At 38.0% G+C, this 20,204-nt stretch overlaps 2 protein-coding genes across 2 annotated transcripts in view; both read right to left on the bottom strand.

The window, feature by feature from the left end:
- st3gal5 (ST3 beta-galactoside alpha-2,3-sialyltransferase 5) overlaps positions 1-14,394 on the bottom strand; it is a 32,059-nt gene extending 17,665 nt beyond the window's left edge. The window contains exons 1-2 of the mRNA XM_028459018.1: positions 14,263-14,394; positions 2,463-2,573 (exon numbers count right to left, since the gene is read on the bottom strand). Of these exons, the coding sequence (XP_028314819.1) occupies positions 2,463-2,573; positions 14,263-14,270 (119 nt within the window). The 5' untranslated portion in view covers positions 14,271-14,394. The remainder of the gene's footprint in view (positions 1-2,462; positions 2,574-14,262) is intronic.
- Positions 14,395-19,482: 5,088 nt separating this feature from the next.
- polr1a (RNA polymerase I subunit A) overlaps positions 19,483-20,204 on the bottom strand; it is a 62,746-nt gene continuing 62,024 nt past the window's right edge. Inside the window, exon 36 of the mRNA XM_028459277.1 lies at positions 19,483-19,773. Within this exon, the coding sequence (XP_028315078.1) occupies positions 19,673-19,773 (101 nt within the window). The 3' untranslated portion in view covers positions 19,483-19,672. The remainder of the gene's footprint in view (positions 19,774-20,204) is intronic.

Raw genomic sequence — 20,204 nt, 5'->3', positions numbered from 1 at the left:
ATGGATTAGTGCAGTGTTTTTCAACCTTTTTTTAACCAAGGTACATCTTCTCATTTTAAAAAACATCCCTAAAACACACCACCAAGGGAGGGATTTCTAGTTTATTAACGATGAGAACTGAGTGGCAGTTTTGTATCTTTCTTTTTTAATCATTAATTTTTTTAATCAGTGTTTCACACAGAGGCAGACTGCTGTGAAGAAAGGGAGTTAACCCCATAGCTGAGGACAGCTTCTTAAGACAACCTAAGCTAGCCAAACATTTAGTAAAATCTTTTACAGAAAAAATAAACTGTGCATTTTTTTAAAGACTAAAAGGAGACTACAATGACACTAAAACTGATTTTCACCAACTCAATTTGAACTCTAAACTAAAAGACTAAAATGTGACTTTAACTAAATCAAATATTTGGTGAGTGACTAAGACTAAATTGAAAAGAAAAATCCTTGTCAAAAATTACACTGGTGTCAACACAATGATGAACATGACCTCTGTGCAGGAATAAGAGATCATTCAGTACTTAACAAAGCTAACATGTGCATACATACGTACATTTGACTGAACAAATAGGCCCCTTTATTAACGAAAAGCTGCACTGCAACATCCTTTGTCCTTGTGTGAAAACCTAACCCAAGACTTGAGTGCATTAGTGAGGTGAACATACATCTGTGAGTGGTGGCTAATGGATTAGAAAAAGAGCAGACAGACAGACAGCAGCGATTTAGAAACACTGTACACATTAAAAAGGCTCAAATGCATCATGAAGCAGTGTGGAAGAGTGTTAATGTTTGAAGAAAGTCTCCATAATGATAAGGAAACCAAGACAAAAAACACCAAAAGGAATGATTATTATGCTAATTATTAGTAGCGTTGCATTTATGGCTCCGACTGTTTACTAACTTCACTAAAATCAAGCCTGAATCAAAATGAATGCTTCAAAGAATAAATCAGTTATAAAATAATAAAAATATGTATTTAGCACTGACATTCCAACAATGCACAAAATAAACAAATGACCCCATACTTGAATTTATTTTTGTTTAAGTGTACAGTGTGTTTTTTCAATTTGTTTGTTAATGAAGCCCTTCTGAACAAGACACTCTTAAATTCACGCTTGTATAGCCTTGTTTCACATGAATCAGTCACTGTAAAAGCATTGACCAATAGAAAGGCTAAACTTTGAATAATTTAGTAACATGGCTGATATCCAAGTATGACATAACAGTGGATTTCAAAATACCAGGGCATCTCCCTGCTGTACAGTATTCTAAGCCTTGGTCAAATCTCTTTATGATTTCCTTCACTTAGAGTGTTGCAAAGTGCTGCTACCCTGCTGCCCGACGAAAACCGTCCTCCTGTGATCTTGGGACATTGCAGATCTTAAAGTGACATTCAGACTTTATATTAAAGGGGTGGTATGATGAGAAAAATCACTATACAATAGTTTTGCTACAGTGATATACATCTCTTTAGCCTCATTCAGAGGGCAACAGTTGAAAAATGTATGTTTCCTCCCTCCCTTGTTATTGCACATTTTGTAAAAAGTCATCTCCAAACGGGCCAGTTAGATTTTCCCTGCTACATGATGCACCTAGTGGAAACTCTTCCTCCTGACAATTCTGGCTCCTCCTACCCTATAGGAATGTGAGCTCCTCCCTCTCAAACTAGAAACTGAAATGTGGTATAGTAATACAGCTCCACTTACTCTCTCAGAATATAGAAATTATCTGCTGTACATCCTATCTGGTGGACATGCCAACTCCTCAAAATTGGGTGTGTGTTTGGGTCTGGAACATGTTTGGGCATTAAGTAAACAACTTTCTATATGCCTCAGCTTCCTGTAATCTGATCAGCTTTGAGCTATGAACATAGACTGTTCACATCACTAATGATTAGTCACATATAGGCCATTGGTTCTTGGGTGACACACACCGAAAATGGGGAAATAGAAGAAAAAATCTGATCTCGGTTATAATTTTTAGTATAAAGATTACTCTTTCTTAGGATATAAAACAAATACAGAACATGAGAAATTTGTTCATAATAAATGTTTTCAAAAATAAATGTTTTTCTGTTTTTTCATGTTACCAGTGAAAAACTTGAAATAACCCAAAGTTGGGGTCTAAAAAAAAATGAACAATTAGCATGAACAAAAATTGTTTTATGCAGTACATGAGATATTGGAACCTGAAAATGGAAAAACAAAAAAACAAAAAAGTGAGAAAATCGACACATACAACCCTCACTAAACTGTTTATATCAAACCGAACATTTACTGTGTATCTAGTTTGTGCAATGTCCTGAATTATTATCATTTCACCAGATTCATGTGGATTCTTGATTTGATATAGTAAATTGTATTTATGGTCTGTGATTATTGTGATGAACCATTGTGTGGAAGTGTATACAAGAATATACAAGGTGAGGAGAAGGGTGCTAGTGTTAGTTGTGGTGTGAGCCTCACCTGTATGCTGCCCAGCGAATGAGAAACCTCATGTTGTTGTTCTCACACAAACGAACCTTTTCTGGCCTCTCTGCAAAAACCTGAAACCCACTGGATATCGGGTTTCTGAACCTGGAGAGAGAGAGAGAGAGAGAGAAACATATAAGTACTGTATATCATCAGTCATATTAGAAAGATGCAACACCAAATGTTCGATCTTAATTTTCTTTCAAATCATATGACACACTGATAGCACACACTAAGCAAGCTCAGCCCCATTTACAATTAAAATATTATTTTTTAATCCTCAGAAAGAAAATTACAATTACGTTCTCAATTACTAAAGTTCAATAACAATTAATCACAAGTACTGAGCTTGACATAACCCAAATGTTAACCTTCCACTAGTGTTAGATTTCGGTTTTCATCTTTAATGATAGCGGGTCTTAAATCAGTGTGTAAAATACACTGAAAACACATTTCTATCATCTAATTTATTTCCTATCTATTGTTACTTTATTACATAGAACTGTAACATGGTTCCCCAGTTTAGCGTGAAATTATATTTGACAATTTTTCTAGAATTTTCATGGCAATCACAATTACAAAGTCTATTATCTGAACTGAATTACAATTGAATTTTGATTACGACAGCAACAGATTTTTGAAATTATAATTACAATGATGCCATAATAGTAATTAATTATAATTTACACAAACACAATTATCATTGATCCCAACCCTGGTTTTTCTCAGCAACATACATAAACAAAGAGAGCACCAAACAACTGCTGATTCACTGAGACACAGACTGGTTAACCTTTAAGACACAGACTGGTTAACCTTTAAATCCCAGACCAGTCTGCCCATCCCACTCTCTTTGAGCTGATAAACCATGTGTCTGCTGAACCAGTAACACTAAAGCTGAACTCTGTCTCAACTCATTAATGGAAACCGCCATAACATACAAATAAATACATGTTAAGACTTATTGCCTTAAGTTCTTTTCTTTACTTACATGTGGTGAGGCTACGCTGAACCAGCAGGAGAAAAAAAAAAATTTTCTGCTCCGCAAATGGTTGCAGAGCGCTGTGCACGTGTGCCCCAGAGTTGGCGCTGTCCCTCACACAGTGGTCTCGTTTACAAGGGAGCATTAATTCCTCTTTAACGCGGAATAATAGTTAATTCCTCTTTAACCTGACCTTGTAAACACATAATTCCTAATGCTAATTTAATTCCGAATTAAAGTTAATTCCGAATTAGGTGGCTGGTTTATTCCTGGGCTTTTTACTGGTGATTAATTCCTATCTCTCTTCCACTCCGCGGTCCAAATTGAAACCGTGTGTTAATGTCTAGCTGCTGCTTCAAAACTACAATTAAAATAAAGGTGAAAACAGTTCTTGTGTGGTCGTCTGTGTTACAGCCGACAATAAAGGGTTGGTTGTGTGTTTTTCCTTATAGACGTGATACATCACGTTCTCCCCCTGTCCAATCAGAGCCTTCCCAACCCCCAGACCTAAAGCAAAATTGTGTAAAACCGAACAAACCTGCTATCCACGTCAACCTCGTTCTGGATTTACCATTTCCATGTAAACACGAAGCAGAACACTTTAATTCGGAATAGATAATTCCGATCAGTAATCAATGATTACATCATCAAGCTTGATCTGGTTTAAATATAGGAAGTCAGAGAGATATTTATCAACCATAACTTTATATAACTGATTATCAGATATAAAATAAACCAGATTTAGCAGCAAAGAAAAGTAACTGATTATAAATAAGAGGAAACAAATATGTTATGTACAATGACACTGATAGAGTGACCGACATCCATCTATTTTAATATTCGCTTGTTCCTTTTTTCAGGGTCGCAGGGGTTTGCTGGTGCTTATTTCCAGCTCTCAATGGGCGCTAGGCGGGGGTACACCCTGGACAGAGCACCAGTCAATCACAGGGCAACACACAGACAACTACTCACACTCTTTTCTGCTTCTCGTGAAGGCGGTCGCATTTTTCTTCTACCGCTCTCCTGACCTGACCTTGCTGCCAGCTACCAGCTTGTTTTGTCAGCTGTCTGTGCCATTAGGAGACTCTCTCCGTATTCATACAAAACTATGGAATTGGCCAGCTGGTCACTCAGTGCTATTGATCAAATTTTTCCAATGAAAAGACCAGGCTGAGGTGACCCTGCATGTCCTGATGGGACGTTTCCAGACTGATACACGATGAATTCCTGGGACCGGTGGAAGGTCATGTGTCTGTCTTTACTCTCCATTGAGGACGTGAAGAATATCTACATGATTGGAATCATGGTAGCAGGGATCATGCTAATTGGAGCTGGTGGCTATCTGATCTATCGTAAAATCTGTATTACATTGGCAGCTGTTTTGGGAAGACTGCCACTCATCACTGAAGGTTTTGGCAGGGCTCTTAACTCTCAGGAAGCTTTCACACATATAGTCTGGTGGACTCGGTGCAGTTCAGGCGGTGAATCTGCATTTTAATTTGGTCCAGTCCGCGTTCACACGTTCTGTTGGCCAAGCGCACCAAACTTTCTCAACAACAACAACACAGGGAAAAACGTTCGGTCGCCGATTCGATAGAATACTTCAACCTCCATAGACTTCTGTCGGATAAATGCATTTTTCAGAAATTCTGTGTGTGTGTGTTCGTTGCCATGACAATGTCGCCTGTCACTACTGACAGTCGCACCGTCACGTCCAGAATTTGGTCTCTCTTCCTATGTTTTCCAAGGGAAATCCTAAAACAATCCACCCAGAAAAGTCATTAATAATAATTCAAAATAACCCATAATCACACGATGCCACAACTTGTGCTAATGCTCTACCTAAACACAGAGATGACTCCGCTCCGTCTCCACCTGTCAGCGCTCAGAGCCGTCATATCACCGGGAACTTACCGTTAAAGATGTGTAATGTGTGAATTATCAGAATGCATACTTGGATAAAACAGAGCAGTCGAATGTGCAGCCATCTCTGATCATGTGAACAGTTTGGGAAAACAGAGATAAGTAAATTAATGATGTGGGAGAATCACGAAAGGGAGTGAGAAAATGTTTGCGATGCGTTTGTGTGCTGACAAAGCGGCTCTGAAAATGAATGGATGGATGGATGGAAGGATGGATGGATGGATATTTGTGTGTGTGGCTGTGTGCTGGAACATTGGGTTGTGAGTGTGTGCTCGTACCTGTTGCCGTGATGGCAGGCACGCAGGGCTGCTGCTCTGTCACTGATGGAGTTGATCCGTTACAATTGCACTTCAATGTAAAGTCCTATGTTTGGTCCTGGTTGCTTTCTCACATGATTAAAGACCTCACCATGCTTCGCTTGAGCCAAACCAAGACCTCCATTTTTCAGAGGACCAGAGTTTGTTTGTTTGCTCCACACCAGAGTTCCAGTGACCTTTCACATATAGCAAAAAGACCAAAGTATCCGAGGAAGAGAAGCATGGTGCGGAGCAAAGAGGCATGTGTGAAAGCACCCTCAGACTATCATGAAAGAATAGAGAGGATGTCTTCGCCAATTGCTGTTTGATCCCACAATATTGGATTACTGTGACCAGGACTCCAAGGCTACTGGAAAGAATGCTAGCCTGTAACAAAAACCATTCATTATCACCAATTGGCCTCCCCAACACGCCAGCTCAAGGATGCGTCTAATCCCACAGGGAAGTTTACAGATCTAACTCTATGTCCTCCCCCTCCCCCTTCCTATCCCCAACTGCCAGCTGAACTCTTGACTCTGAACCATAACATCTGACTATCAGAGGAGAGCAAAGTTTACTGAGTCTACGCCTTCCCTGCTTTGGTTTTCGCCGGCCCTCTACCAACCCCCCTTCCCTTCCCTTCAGCTCATGGAAGTGTGGAGAAGCACCCACTGGCTGCACGCTGCGCCCCCCCCAGGGCCTGGATATCCTCTCCCCCTCTTCGCCCAGCCCCCGTCCCCTACCCCCTGCCCCACGACCAACTCCCACCTGCCCACATGCTATGTTTCGTTTTGTGAATGTGTGTTATCTTAACTGTGTTTTTTTTTTTGTAGCTGAGAGGTTTTTTTCCTAGTTCTATTCTCCTTTAGGGAATTCAGTTCATAATCTGCTTGTTTTCCCCTCACCTTTCCTTATGTTGTTTTCCCTTTTCTCATCTAAATACAGGATGCCTCCTATGCCCTTGGCGACCCACAGTTTTCCCGTTCTTGTCTGCCATGTTATTTCTGACTGTTCTTCCATGTTCTCTTTAGACGGGATGATAATGAAATGTTTGTACAGCACTTTGTGGGTTTTACCTGTGAAAAGTACTCCATAAATAAAGATTACTTACTACATTTTCTCCTACGGGCAGTTTCGAGACTCAAATCAACCAAACAATCATGTTTTTGGATTGTGGGAGGAAGCCGGAGAAACCCATGCAAAACAGGGTGAGCATTCACCCATGGTTAGCAGATTCTAGTGATGTATTCAATTTCATTTGTGTGGTAAGGAACCTGCTTTCTATTATACTTTGTTTGCATTGCTGTTTTTAAGGTTTTGTATTGTCTAATATTTACATGCTGTGAAAGGGGACATATCATGGTTTTAAATCCTTTCTTTTTACATATAAATCATACAGTTGTGGTCTATATAAAGCGGAACTGCAATGCTTGGGTCTGAATTCCTCATTATTATAGCTCCACTTTTCTACCCCTTTTCTGATGTTCTTCTGAGAGCAACTTGTCCATACCCCGCCCCCTCTTCAGGTTACAGAGGTGACACTTGGTTCAACTCCACCCTGTTCGGCCATTTTTGTAGTTTGATAGAAGAGATACGGTTATGTAGCGGTGCAGAAACTTTTTATTCAGAGGTTATTTACAAAATGTCAACAATGAAAGACTTGTCCATCCAGCCTGAAATGTTCGAGCCAGAGTCGGACCCGGCGGAGCGAGATGAAAATGAAGATGATGAACCTGCAGAACCCTAACAAGTGAGCCAACACAAGCATCGAGCTAACGCTAACACTAGCACCAAGCTAACGTCACAAAATACTTTTTAATACAGTCTTTTCGGAGACAAAAAGGCAAAATGAAATGACTAATGAAAACTTTAGACTTAAATTAAATCACGTAGGCCACATCATCAAGGATCTAAAACGAGCACACAGCGCTAATATATGAAGTCTGAAGACGGTGCAACTGCTAAGCAACTGCTAATGCTAACAAAACAATGACGTCTTATCGTCACACTTTTTAGCGTTATTTACAGCTTACCGAAGTGCTCTGTTCATCGTCTCCAAAGATAGAAGGAATTTAACCCTCAATCAGAAAGTCTTTCGGCAAATCCTTCTTTATACTGGCGGAGGTTGCTGAAGCAGTCATCCGTGAAGTGCTTCGCGCACACAAAAATGACCTTACCCACAGATGTGGGTACATTTCCATAAAAAATAAAACTCAACCAGGCACTTCGAAAAGGTTCTGATGCTGGGAGACAGTGTAAGGAAGCGTGTGGGTTACTACATCCAACAACCGAACATTTTGATTTCTCCTCTCGTAACTTCGGCATCCTTGAGCTTGGACTACAAAATCGCAGCGAGAAATAAAAATTACGGATTGCTCGAAGTGTTGGGCCTGGAGTCGATGTCCTAATTTGGCAGTTCTGCTGCAAATACTGTGACGTAATAGTTCAAAAAACATAATAGAGAATAGAAAAATCAAAACAGATTGAAAAATATGACCAAAACAGAATATAAAGATATCAACGGAGCACCTGAAGAGACTAATTTGATTTTTTCTGTACTTCTAAGCATTCTAAATATACAACAAAATGCATTTAAGGGCTAAAAAATTGGATTTAGCATATGTCCCCTTTAAGAGCTAAATAAACCCATAGTTTTCCTAAATCTGACTTCTTTTTGTAATAGCTATTGTACTACCTGCAAACTTCTCTCTGAAAAAGAAAAGGTGTGCTTTCATTTATTTGCATTGGAAGAAGCTACGGCGCATTTTAATCTATAAAAGTAAACAAGCTCTAACAATTTTAAACATTTTAAAAATGTCCCCATTTTTTAGGTATTACAGAATAGTTTTTTTAATGCATAGATTAGAAGAATTATCATTAATTGATCTTTTGAATTGTTCTTTAAATGAGAATCAGAGGCATTTTGCAGCGGTTTGGAAGAGAATTACTGCACTAGCATGAGACATAACAGGAAGACAGTTTGTTTTGGGATTGAAACCACAAGCTGTTTAAATATTTTTGAGAGCAAACTGATAAGTCGTGACCACAGAGCAGTAAACTGCAGTACAAACATGACAAGCTGATTTAACATTTAACCGGTAGCGCTGTATGTCTATTTCTGTGATTGTGCTATTATGTATTATTAGTCTTTTTAATCGTGCAAAAATAGATAAATACACAAATTAAATAATACAATTAAAAATAATAATAGAATTTTAATCTGTAACATTTTTTACATTATTATTACTAACCATTTCAGGCAACCCCATTTTATTTCCAAGTGACCCAACATGGGTTCACGACTATTGAATTTTGCTCAGAATTCTGTGAATAAACAACAATAATAGAGCATAATGATGGAATAAATGAGTGATAACATGCATTTTAAAGAATCTCATTTTGTAAATAAGAGGAAAGAAACAGAATTTAGTGCCTCTTGAATAGATTTATTTCTATTGTTTTTATCATTTCCTGTCACTCCCTTCTGATGTGGAACCAAGACTGAGTTTTGACTATGCTCTAATCAACATCATTTCTATCATCATTTTGTGTGCTTTTGGTGTCATTTTGTTGTTGTTTGTCTGTTCTTTTTATTATCCAGTATATTTTTCTCTTATTTTGTGTGTTTTGCTGTCGTTTTTTGTGTGTTGTTGATCTCATTTAAATCATTCTATCTCAATGTGTGTGTTTTTGGTGACTTTTGGTGGTTTCTTACATCGTTTTATATGTTTCTCTGTTATTTGTGTGTATTTTGTAGTGATCTTGTGTATTTTTCTCTTACATACTTCCTACGAGCACTGCATAAGTAGCAACAATTGTAGATATCAACAATTGATATTTCGACTTAGAACTAAATTGCTGATATCTACAGTTAACATTGTGACTAGTAAGAATAGAATTGTAGACAATCAAAAAATACAATTGCTACTGTCAAAATGATAATCTGCATATGTGGACCTGAGATTACAACATGTCATGTCAATATTTAACTAGAAATATACAATTGCAAGTACTGCTACTGAGTAAATGTTAAAACAGCTTGTCATGTTTGTACTGATAACAGTTTACCGCTCTGTAGTCACGACTTATCGGTTTGCTCTAAAAAAATCAATAAACACAGTTTGTGGTTTCAATGCCAAAACAAACAAACAACCCTCTTCCTGTTATGTCTCATGCTAGTGCAGTAATTCTCATCCGCTGCAAAATGTCTCTGATTCTCATTTAAGAACATTCAAAAGATCAAATAATGATAATTCTTCAAATATATGCTTTTAAAAATATATATATTCTGTAATACCTTCAATTCACTAATAACTCCTACAATTTAAATTGATCATCTTGGTATGAAATTTTGAAAACATCAATGGTGCAATTTTGGCCCCCATGGCCTAAAAAATTGGAACATTTTTAAAATGTGTAAAATTGTTAGAGCTTGTTTACTTTTACAGATTAAAATGTGCAGTAGCTTCTGCCAACGCAAATAAATAAAAGCACACTTTGTTTTTCAGGGTAGTACAAATACAGAAACAAGAAGTCAGATGTAGGAAAACTATTGGTTCATTTAGCTCTCAACAGTGTGTAAATAATGCGCTCTGCAAACATTTGCGGAGCAGAGTAATAAGTTAACTTGGGAGCAATTTTGGACCATGGAACAAGGATTTTGGGCTCTCGCTATGTTCAGACACTGATATTGATCAATCTCTCTAATTGAGGCTCACTTCAGAAGTTTCTCCTAGAGATTAAAAATGTTATGAACGTCACTGTGAGACAGCAGGCACTTTTTATGGTGATATTTCTGCTGCCATCTGAGGAGTTTATGACTTGTCTGCAGTTATTTAATATTTGGCTGCTTTGCAGCTTTCAGATTTTTATTCATTTATTTGATTTGGACAGTGCATGTTGATGGAAATACATGAATGAAAAAAATACATGAATGTAAACACGCCAGACTGTAGCCAGTGGCTAATTTCCATCTGTTGTCCCAAATGGGGCCGTGTCACAAAGGGCTGGGTTACAAGGGGCTATATACAAAATAAGACCATAAACAAATATCAAAAGTTCATAATGCCACACACAACGTTAATTCATTTCATACATCAAAAAAAAAAAAAAAAAACACATTCAGAAACCAGACACTACTCACTATTACAGTCTACTCACTATTGCACACACTACTATTGCACATATCCCACTACTGCTGCACTCAACCCAGAGTTGCTATGAGTGAGAACAGGTTTGATTTGACCATAACCAGTTTTTCATTTGACCTTTAAAAGAGCCAAATGTTTGGCATTCTCTCAGTGTTGTTTATTTGTAGACTACTCCGTTTGTGCCTTGGACAGATAGTACGGTTTAACCAAAGGCAGTGCGTCAAAGGTAAAAGTCACACAGTGTGTATATGACCTAAAGGTCAGCAGCAGAAGAGAGCTAGACTGCACTGTGATATACAGTGCATACGGAAAGTATTCACAGCGCTTAGCTTTTCCCACATTTCATCATGTTACAGCCTTATTCAAAATTCTACACACAATACCCCATAATGACAACATAAAAAACATGTTTACAAATTTATCAGAAATAAAGAATGAAAATATAACATGTACGTAAGTATTCCCAGCCTTTGCTCAGTACTTTGTTGTGGCACCTTTGGCAGCAATTATGGCCTCAAGTATTTTGGAATATGAAGCCATAAGCTTGGCACATCTATCTGTGGCCACTTTGGCCCATTCCTCTTTACAGAACCTCTCGAGCTCCATCAGGTTGGATGGGAAGCGTCGGTGCACGGCCATTTTCAGACCCCTCCAGAGATGTTCAATGGTATTCAAGTCTGGCCTCTGGCTGGGCCACTCTAGGACAGTCACAAAGTTGTCCTGAAGCCACTCCTTCGATATCTTGGCTGTGTGCTTAGGGTCGTTGTCCTGTTGAAAGATAAACCGTCAAGAGCGCTCTGGACCAGGTTTTCATCCAGGATGTTTCTATACATTACTGCATTCATTTTTCCCTCAATCTTGACTAGTCTTCCGGTTCCTGCTGCTGAAAAACATCCCCACAGCATGATGCTGCCACCACCATGCTTCACTTTAGGGATGTCATTGGTCAGGTGATGAGCGGTGCCTGTGTCCTCCAAACATAAAACTTGACATTGACGCCAAAGAGTTCAATGTTTGTCTCATCAGACCAGAGAATTTTGTTTCTCATGGTCTGAGAGTCTTTCAGGTGCCTAGGCAAACTCCAGGCGGGCTGCCATGTGCCTTTTACTAAGGAGTGGCTTCCGTCTGGCCACTCTACAATACAGGCCTGATTGGTGGAGTGCTGCAGCGATGGTCGTCCTGCTGGAAGGTTCTCCTCTCTCCACAGAGGAACCCTGGAGCTCTGTCAGAGTGACCATCGGGTTGTTAGTCACCTCCCTCACTAAAGCCCTTCTTCCCCGATCACTCAGTTTAGAGGGACGACCACTCTAGGAAGAGTCCTGGTGGTTCCAAACTTCTTCCATTTACGGATGATGGAGGCCACTGTGCTCATTGGGAACTTTAAAGCAGCAGAAATGTTTCTGTACCCTTACCCAGACCTGTGCCTTGAGACAATCCTGTCTCGGAGGTTTACAGACAATTCCCTTGACTTCATGCTTGTTTTGTGGTCTGACATACACTGTTAACTGTGGGAACTTATATAGACAGGTGTGTGCCTTGCCAAATCATGTCCAATCAACTGAATTTACCACAGGTAGACTCAAATTAGGCTGTAGAGACATCTCAAGGATGATCAGTGGAAACAGAATGCACCTCAGCTCAATTTTGAGCTTGATCTCAAAGGCTGTGAATACTTATGTACAAGTGATTTCTTCGTTTTTTATTTTTAATAAATTTGCCAAAAATCTCAAACATTTTTAAGTTGTCATTACGGGGTATAATGTGTAGAATTTTGAGGAAAAAAGTGAATTGAATCCCTTTTGGAATAAGGCTGTAACATGATGAAATGTGGGAAAAGCGAAGCACTGTGAATACTTTCCGTATGCACTGTATGGCTGGATCACATTCATACCTGACACAAGGAGGGTTCAGCCATACAGATGCACAGACAGACGCAGACACGCACAGAAAATAGAGAGACAGACTTCTTCTGCAGGTAGACTCAGTCTAAACTGCTTGTGAATAAACCACATTGAAATGATACTATTGTCATCTGTCTTCAGAGCTGTTCAATTAAAAGCACCAGGAAGAATGCAGAGAAAAACCTTACAGCTACTAACAGGACTTGGAGAAATTGCTGCTAACATCAAAGTTATACTACAAAGTTATATTGTGCATCAGGAAGCTAGTCCTAAACATTACGACTGGTGGTTTAGTGGACACAGGGTGTATTTGGTCAAAGGGTGTGGGGTGGACAACCTGGTCTGGATTCAAAGGTTAACCAGTGTGTGTCTCAGTGAATCTGCTGCTGTTGGGTGCTCTCTCTGTTTATGCATGTTGCTGAGAGTGATAGTCAAAACCAGGGCTGTGGTCAATTATATTTGTATGAATTATAATTCATCACAATCATGGCGTAATTATAATTTTTTAAATCTGTTGCTGTTGAAATCATAATTAAATTGTAATTGAGTTCAGATAATTGACTTTGAAATTGTGATTGACATGAAAATTCTATGAAAATTGTCAAATATAATTTAACGCTAAACCGGGGAACCATGCTACAGTTCTATGTGCAGTTCTACACACAATATGTAGTTAACAATTATTAAAATACATTTCATATCAAACTTTCCCACATTTTCCCATTTAAAAAAATAATAAATTGAGGGGTATACTGACAGAAAAAAGGATCAGACACCCAAACCAAAAATATTCAATACCCTATATTGTCATTGATGATGAAGCCTAACAAGGTAATCAATAGATAGGAAATAAATTAGATGATAGATATTTGTTTTTACTGTATTTACACCTGATTTAAGACCTGTTATCATAAGAGTTGCTAACAGAAAGCTAACACAAGAGGAAGATTAAGTTTTATTAGGTTATTTATTTAATTCTCAGTAATTTTGATTAACTGTAATTTAACTTTAGTAATTGAGAATGTAATTGTAATTGACATTCTGAGAATACAAATAAACGTAATTTAATTGTAATTGAGGGAAAAAATGCAAGTCACTGTAATCGTCAGTGAACATGGATAGTTGAAGATGTAATTGTAAAAGAAAAATGTAATTAACTCAAACCCGGTCAGTCAAGGACGTGACGTCCCATGGTTGTTGAACGCAGCATAACTAGTACCTACAGAGCTAGCTTTATGTTTATCCTTTACAGACATAAACTAAACCCACAAACCACCCATTACAAATGTCCAACAGCACGGACACCCAACACACACACAGACGCTTGTGTAACAGACAGTTTTTGTGCACACATGGTGTCTGTAACCGTTTCATTAGCTTCGCCTGCGTCTGTATGTGCTGGAGTCAGAAGCTCCAAGCAGGCGGTGGTGACCACGCATTATGAGCTTGGTATTGTCGGTGTTTAACGGTACCGACACATCCACAGTAAGCTCATTCAACACACCGGAAAACTTACGGTTATAATTGTTAGTGTTACATTACCTCTGCATGAGGAGACGCGTCTCATTTCCAGGTTTGTATGTTCTCCCACCACTGCGGTCCAGCCAGCCGTGCGTCGCGTTTGACTGGTCTACTCAGCCGCTTGTTGTTTTCTAGTGCGCGAATATACTAACACTTACGGTTATGATAATGACGCCGCCCTGAAGAGCAGCTGGTAGAGACCGTGGGTCAGACTACAGACTACATGATACATAATAGACATCATTGATCCAACACGAGGGAACCGACTTGTATGGATTTGTACCACCAGTGAACCATATTTTTTCCAAATATCGTGCCCTGGAATAGTTTGGACATGGCTGAGTTAATTAATTAAAATGAACATTTTGGAGTAAATTAAATGATTATATACTTCATTAATTTTACCATCTTAATTCTTAATTCTTCACATTGAAGCCTTAGAAGATGGAGGCCATGACATTTCATCTGTGTGAATAAAAAGTCCAACGTAAAAATGAACACAATAGGCAAGGCAAGGCAAGGCAAGTTTATTTGTATAGCGTATTTCATACTCAAGGCAACTCAATGTGCTTTACATGATAAAACATTCAATTGTTTAAAATCAATAAGAACATTTGAAATCATCAGTAGAATCAATTCAAATCATCAGTAAAATCATCATTACATCAACAACATGACCAAAAATCTCTCTCTCAATCATATGCAGTAGAGAAAAAAAGTGCCTTTAACTTTGATTTAAAAATGTTCACATTGGATGCTGACTTCAGCTCTGCTGGCAGTTTGTTCCACTTCTTTGCAGCATAACAACTAAAAGCAGCATCACCATGTTTACTGTGAGCTCTGGGCTCCACTATCTGACCTGTGTCCATAGATCTGAGAGACCTGCTGGGTTCATACCTGACTAACATGTCACTGATGTATTCTGGACCAAACCCATTCACACATTTATACACCAGCAGCAGAACTTTAAAGTCTATTCTGAGGCTGACTGGGAGCCAGTGTAAAGACTTTAAAACTGGACTAATGTGCTCTGACCTCTTTGTTCTGGTTAAGACCCGAGCTGCAGCGTTCTGAACCAGCTGTAGCTGTTTGATGCTCTTTTGGGGGATTCCTGTCAGAAGACCATTACAATAGTCCAGTCTGCTGGAGATAAAAGCATGGACCAGTTTCTCCTGATCTTTCTGAGCCATTAAACCTTTCACTCTGGAGATGTTCTTTAGGTGGTAGAAGCTGTTTTTGTGATAGATTTGATCTGACTGCTGAATGTAAGATCTGAGTCAATCAGAACACCAAGGTTTTTGACTTGTTCTTTAGCTTTTAAAGATCGAGACTCAAGATAATTGCTGACAGCAGTCCTCTTTTCCTTGTTACCAATGACAATCACCTCCGTCTTGTCATGGTTTAGTTGAAGGAAGTTTTCACTCATCCAGCAGTTTACTTTTTCTAAACAGTCACACAACACCTCAATGGGACCTTAGTCATCTGGGTTCAGTGATAGATATAGTTGTGTGTCATCTGCATAGCTCTGATAATCAACCTTACAGTTCTGTAAAATTTGTCCTAAAGGAAGCATATAAAGGTTAAACAGAAGGGGTCCAAGAACAGAGCCCTGAGGAACCCCACAGGACATTGGTAATCTGTCAGATTCAAAGTTTCCAATGCTTACAAAATAGCTTCGCTCCTCCAAGTAGGACTTAAACCATTGCATTACTTTTCCATTTAGTCCAACCCATGTTTGCAATCTGTGCAACAAAATTGTATGATCTACAGTGTCAAATGCAGCACTTAGATCCAACAGAATGAGAACAGATACTTTTCCTGAATCAGTGTTCAACCTTATGTCATTGATCACTTTGATAAGAGCAGTTTCAGTGCTGTGAGTCAGTGCTCAGATACTTCTAGCGATAGTAAAGTTTTAGTACATGACCCCATAATTTGTCCCATATTATAATCTTTGGTGGGCTTTTATTTTGACACTACACAACAGAATGTCTTGAAACTTATTGGGTCACACCATGGGATCATGTACTATAACCTTGAAGTAGAATTATCCCGTAATATCAGGGCGTTTCCTTTTAAATTGAATTCAAAATCATATGTAAAGTTTCATATTTGACAGGCTTTTATATTGAAACTACTACACATCAGAATGTCTTGAAACAGATTGGGTCACACCATGGGGTCATGTACTTTAACCCTGAAGTGAAATTATCCTGTAATTACAGGGCGTTTCTTTTTAAATTGAATCCAAAATCATATGTAATAAGTCTCATGTATGAATATTTGGTGGGATTTTATTTTGAAACTACACATCAGAACTTGCTAAAAGTATCGGAGTGACTTGCTAAGATTTAGTAATATCAGTCTGCAGTGAAATTAGTTTGTAGAAACAGCCAGTTTTCTTTTAAAGTAAATCAAAATCAAAGGGAAATATTAGTAAAAATGTCATATTGTTGTCTTTAAAATGAAAACCCACATCAGATCTGCCTGGAATTATCAGAGTGCAACTCTGAGGTGGAGTACTATCAGTCTGAAGTGAAATTCGTTTGTGGAAATAGGCAGTTTCCCACCAATTGCAATCTGATCTTGAGGGATCATGATAATATTTTACTATTAAGTGGGCTTTTATTTTGAAATTCCTCATCAGAAACTCCAGCTATTGTGTTTATTTTTATGTTGGACCAATTATACACACAGATTAAATTTCATGGCCTCCTTCTTCTAAGGCAGAGGTGTCAAACTCATTTTAGTTCAGGGGCCAAATACAGAGCAGTTTGATCTCAAGTGGGCCACAGATTTTATGCAGGAAAACGAGTCATTTCAACATCAATGTGTTCTAGTTTGTACTTCTATGTGTATATAAAATAAAAAATATGTAAGAAACCAACAATATCCAAGCAATACGTGATAGAACATGGTCTTTACTTTAAATTTCCTAGATTTGTGACCAATTTCTATTCAGTTAAGGAAAATGTTATGTTATACTTTGAGGAAAACTTAAAAGAATTTAGTAAAAATTTTGAGTTTATTTCAACAGCTTAACATTTAAAATGGCTGGAACCATGCAATATAAGCACAAAAACTGCAAATATTGTTGAGTTGAATTTACACAATGATTCATGTCTTTTCTGTCATTTTTTATTTCTCTTGTGGGCTGAATTGGATGCTCCAAAGGGCCACATTTGGACCCCGGGCCTTGAGTTTGACATGTGTGTTCTAAGGCGTCATTGTGATCAGAGTTAAGATGGTAAAGTGAATTCAGTAAATAATCAATTCATTTATTCATTTAACGCTCAATTCATTAATTAATTAACTAATTGCTCAATGAATTCATCAATCAATTAACAGACTGACTGATTGATTTATTGATTTCGTGTGAAATTGCAGACTACCTTCATACGTTTTGCTTTTATTTTGAATTATGTTCTTCTGGCACTGCATTACCGTAAAACCGACTATAAACAGGCACTGCAAATTGACTGGCGGTTAAAGTCTGTGTAAAGCAGAAATAAATGTGTGTTATGAGTTTGTCACACAAGAGAAACATGTGTCATTGACCACTGAGACAAATTTGAAAGATGAAAAAAATTGCGAAGTATATAAAATTAGGTCTCAAAAATCATGGAAAAACAAGCACTTCTCTCTGCTGTGAAACGCTGGGGGCGTGTCACTTTGAGGCGGAGGAACCACGCCCACACGCGGGAAGGGCACCGCCTCCGTACTGTGTTTATGGGAGAGAGCATTGTGAAAGACCGAAAAAGCCTCGAAAAAATCCAAAACGAATCGGGCCAAACGATGAGTCAACGGAAAGGTTTTCTACGCCCGAGTACGATTATGTGCATCCCTCCTGGGTAGAGTCAGAAACGCGCCCACTAGAGTTAAAAAAACAAAACAAAATTGCGGTGCAAAACAAGCGCTCATTTCATTTAAAACGTGGCACCAGCGTACACGTTTTCTTCCTCTGAGTCTGAATATGTGGTTTGTTTTCGGCTAGGGGCCAAATTGCGGCCGCGGAAGTTTGGTGTGCTTCAGCAGCAGGGTGGGGTTTATGCTAATGATGGCTCCGTTACGTAACGCAGTCATGATTTCTAATCCGCCTATTAAATCCTGAAAACAGAAATTTCAAACAGTTTGTGAAGCCTAGCTCCACAATTAAATTATAAAGGGTTGAATGGCTTTTTACATGTTTTAAGGAATACATTTATGACCTATTTAATGAGTTTAGAAGAAAATGGCTGAATTGGCGTTTTGGGGGCCCAACACCAACTTTTTGAAGGGGCCCACCCACTTATGATCATGAAATATTTCGCATTTCAGAGGTCAAGCAATATTTAGTATGCTCGTTTGTTTGGTATTTTATTTTTCAACACTGTCTCCAACCCAACCAACACATTTAAACATGTGTATATATATATATGTAAGTATCTATATATTTTGCATTACTTGAAAAAAGGCAACTCAAATGTAATTGTTAAATGCTTGCATTCATTTTGTATGTAACTTTCATGAATGTTATTTATGTTGGGCATATAAGTATTTTTGCATCTGCCTGTTTCAGTCGTTTTATATATTTTTAAATTGTGATTTATGTTTGAATATTTTGTTAGACGGAAACAAATTGAAACTGTGTGCATTACACTTTTTTACGTCAGCTTCTCTTCCTCTTACTTAAATGCTGCGGTTCCTGCGTGAATTTAGACATCACATTTTAGAACACGTTAATGAATATAGTTTTATTTTTAATTATTATTGACCTATTGCAAAAAAAAAAAAACTTAGGGAGTGAGATCTTGGGGTTCCCTACTAGTTTGGGGCACAAGTCAAGTGCTTCTATTACTTCTAAGTCTGCCTCTGTATACAAACTAGAACTGTTAACACCCTCCATAGGAATGGCATTGACAGCCTATGTAAAAATGCACTAATAAACATATCAGAGACTGTTTCTATAATGTACTGTTGTTAATCGTTATATTCTATTAGGGAAGTTTCACATCCATAAATGTAAATTTCAAAACATAACTTCGTTCCTCAAATTGTTCCTGATTGAGGTTGATTATTTTAAATCTCTTAAGCTAATTATTAATAAAAAAAAATGCACATTAGTCGATATTCATGATATTCAAGGTTATTCAACAATTAAGCCGTCACAAATTTTAATAATTCAGACAAACACCTTCATATTTGTTTTTTTTTTTATTTATTAAATAGCAGTAACACAGCTGTACATCATGTATTATTCAATATCTTATACAATAAAATAAAGGACAAAACATGTACTCATTATTTTAACAATGCTCATGTTTTTTATGGTCGTCATGCTGAATTTGACAAAATATATATTGATGCATCTTTGTCCATGAGTTAAATCCTGCTACAGGACGTTGAGTGAATCCTTTAGGCGGCCTGTGTGGGGGCCGTAGCCGTAGCTTTCCTAATGCAGAGGCTGTTTCAGTTCAAACAAGCCTGTTCCTCCTTTCACCACCTTTCCCACCACCAGGCAGGCTGATGGAGAAGCCAGCTGATCACTGGACCCTGAAAAGCAAAGAAATGTCACAAACAAATGAAGCCAGTGGCAGTAGAGCCTCTCTTGCCATATTTTAACCAATTTTCATCACTTTTTCTTGCCATATTTTTGCTACATTAAATGCATTTTTGCTACACTACTCCCATTTCTGCCACTTCATCAAATTTGAATGCCTTTACTGTAAATTTTTTCCACTTCCAAGACATTTTGGCATTTGTAAACTTTTTTTTTTTTAAATCACTTTTCTTACTTAATTTTGTATATGTTGACCAATTATTGTCACTTTTAATAACCTCTTTTCATCATATTTCATGCTTTTTTTTTTAGCCGATTCAACCACATTCACTATTTGTCATGCCCATAATTTGCCAGTTTAAATTAATTGTTCATACTAAATGTTCCAATATTGACAATTCGAACATCTTTTACCACTTGTTCT

This window comes from Gouania willdenowi, chromosome 10 (assembly GCF_900634775.1).
Source record: "Gouania willdenowi chromosome 10, fGouWil2.1, whole genome shotgun sequence".
Lineage (NCBI taxonomy): Eukaryota > Metazoa > Chordata > Actinopteri > Blenniiformes > Gobiesocidae > Gouania > Gouania willdenowi.
Note: the sequence above shows the minus strand (reverse complement) of the source record. Positions and strands in the feature narration are given on the sequence as shown.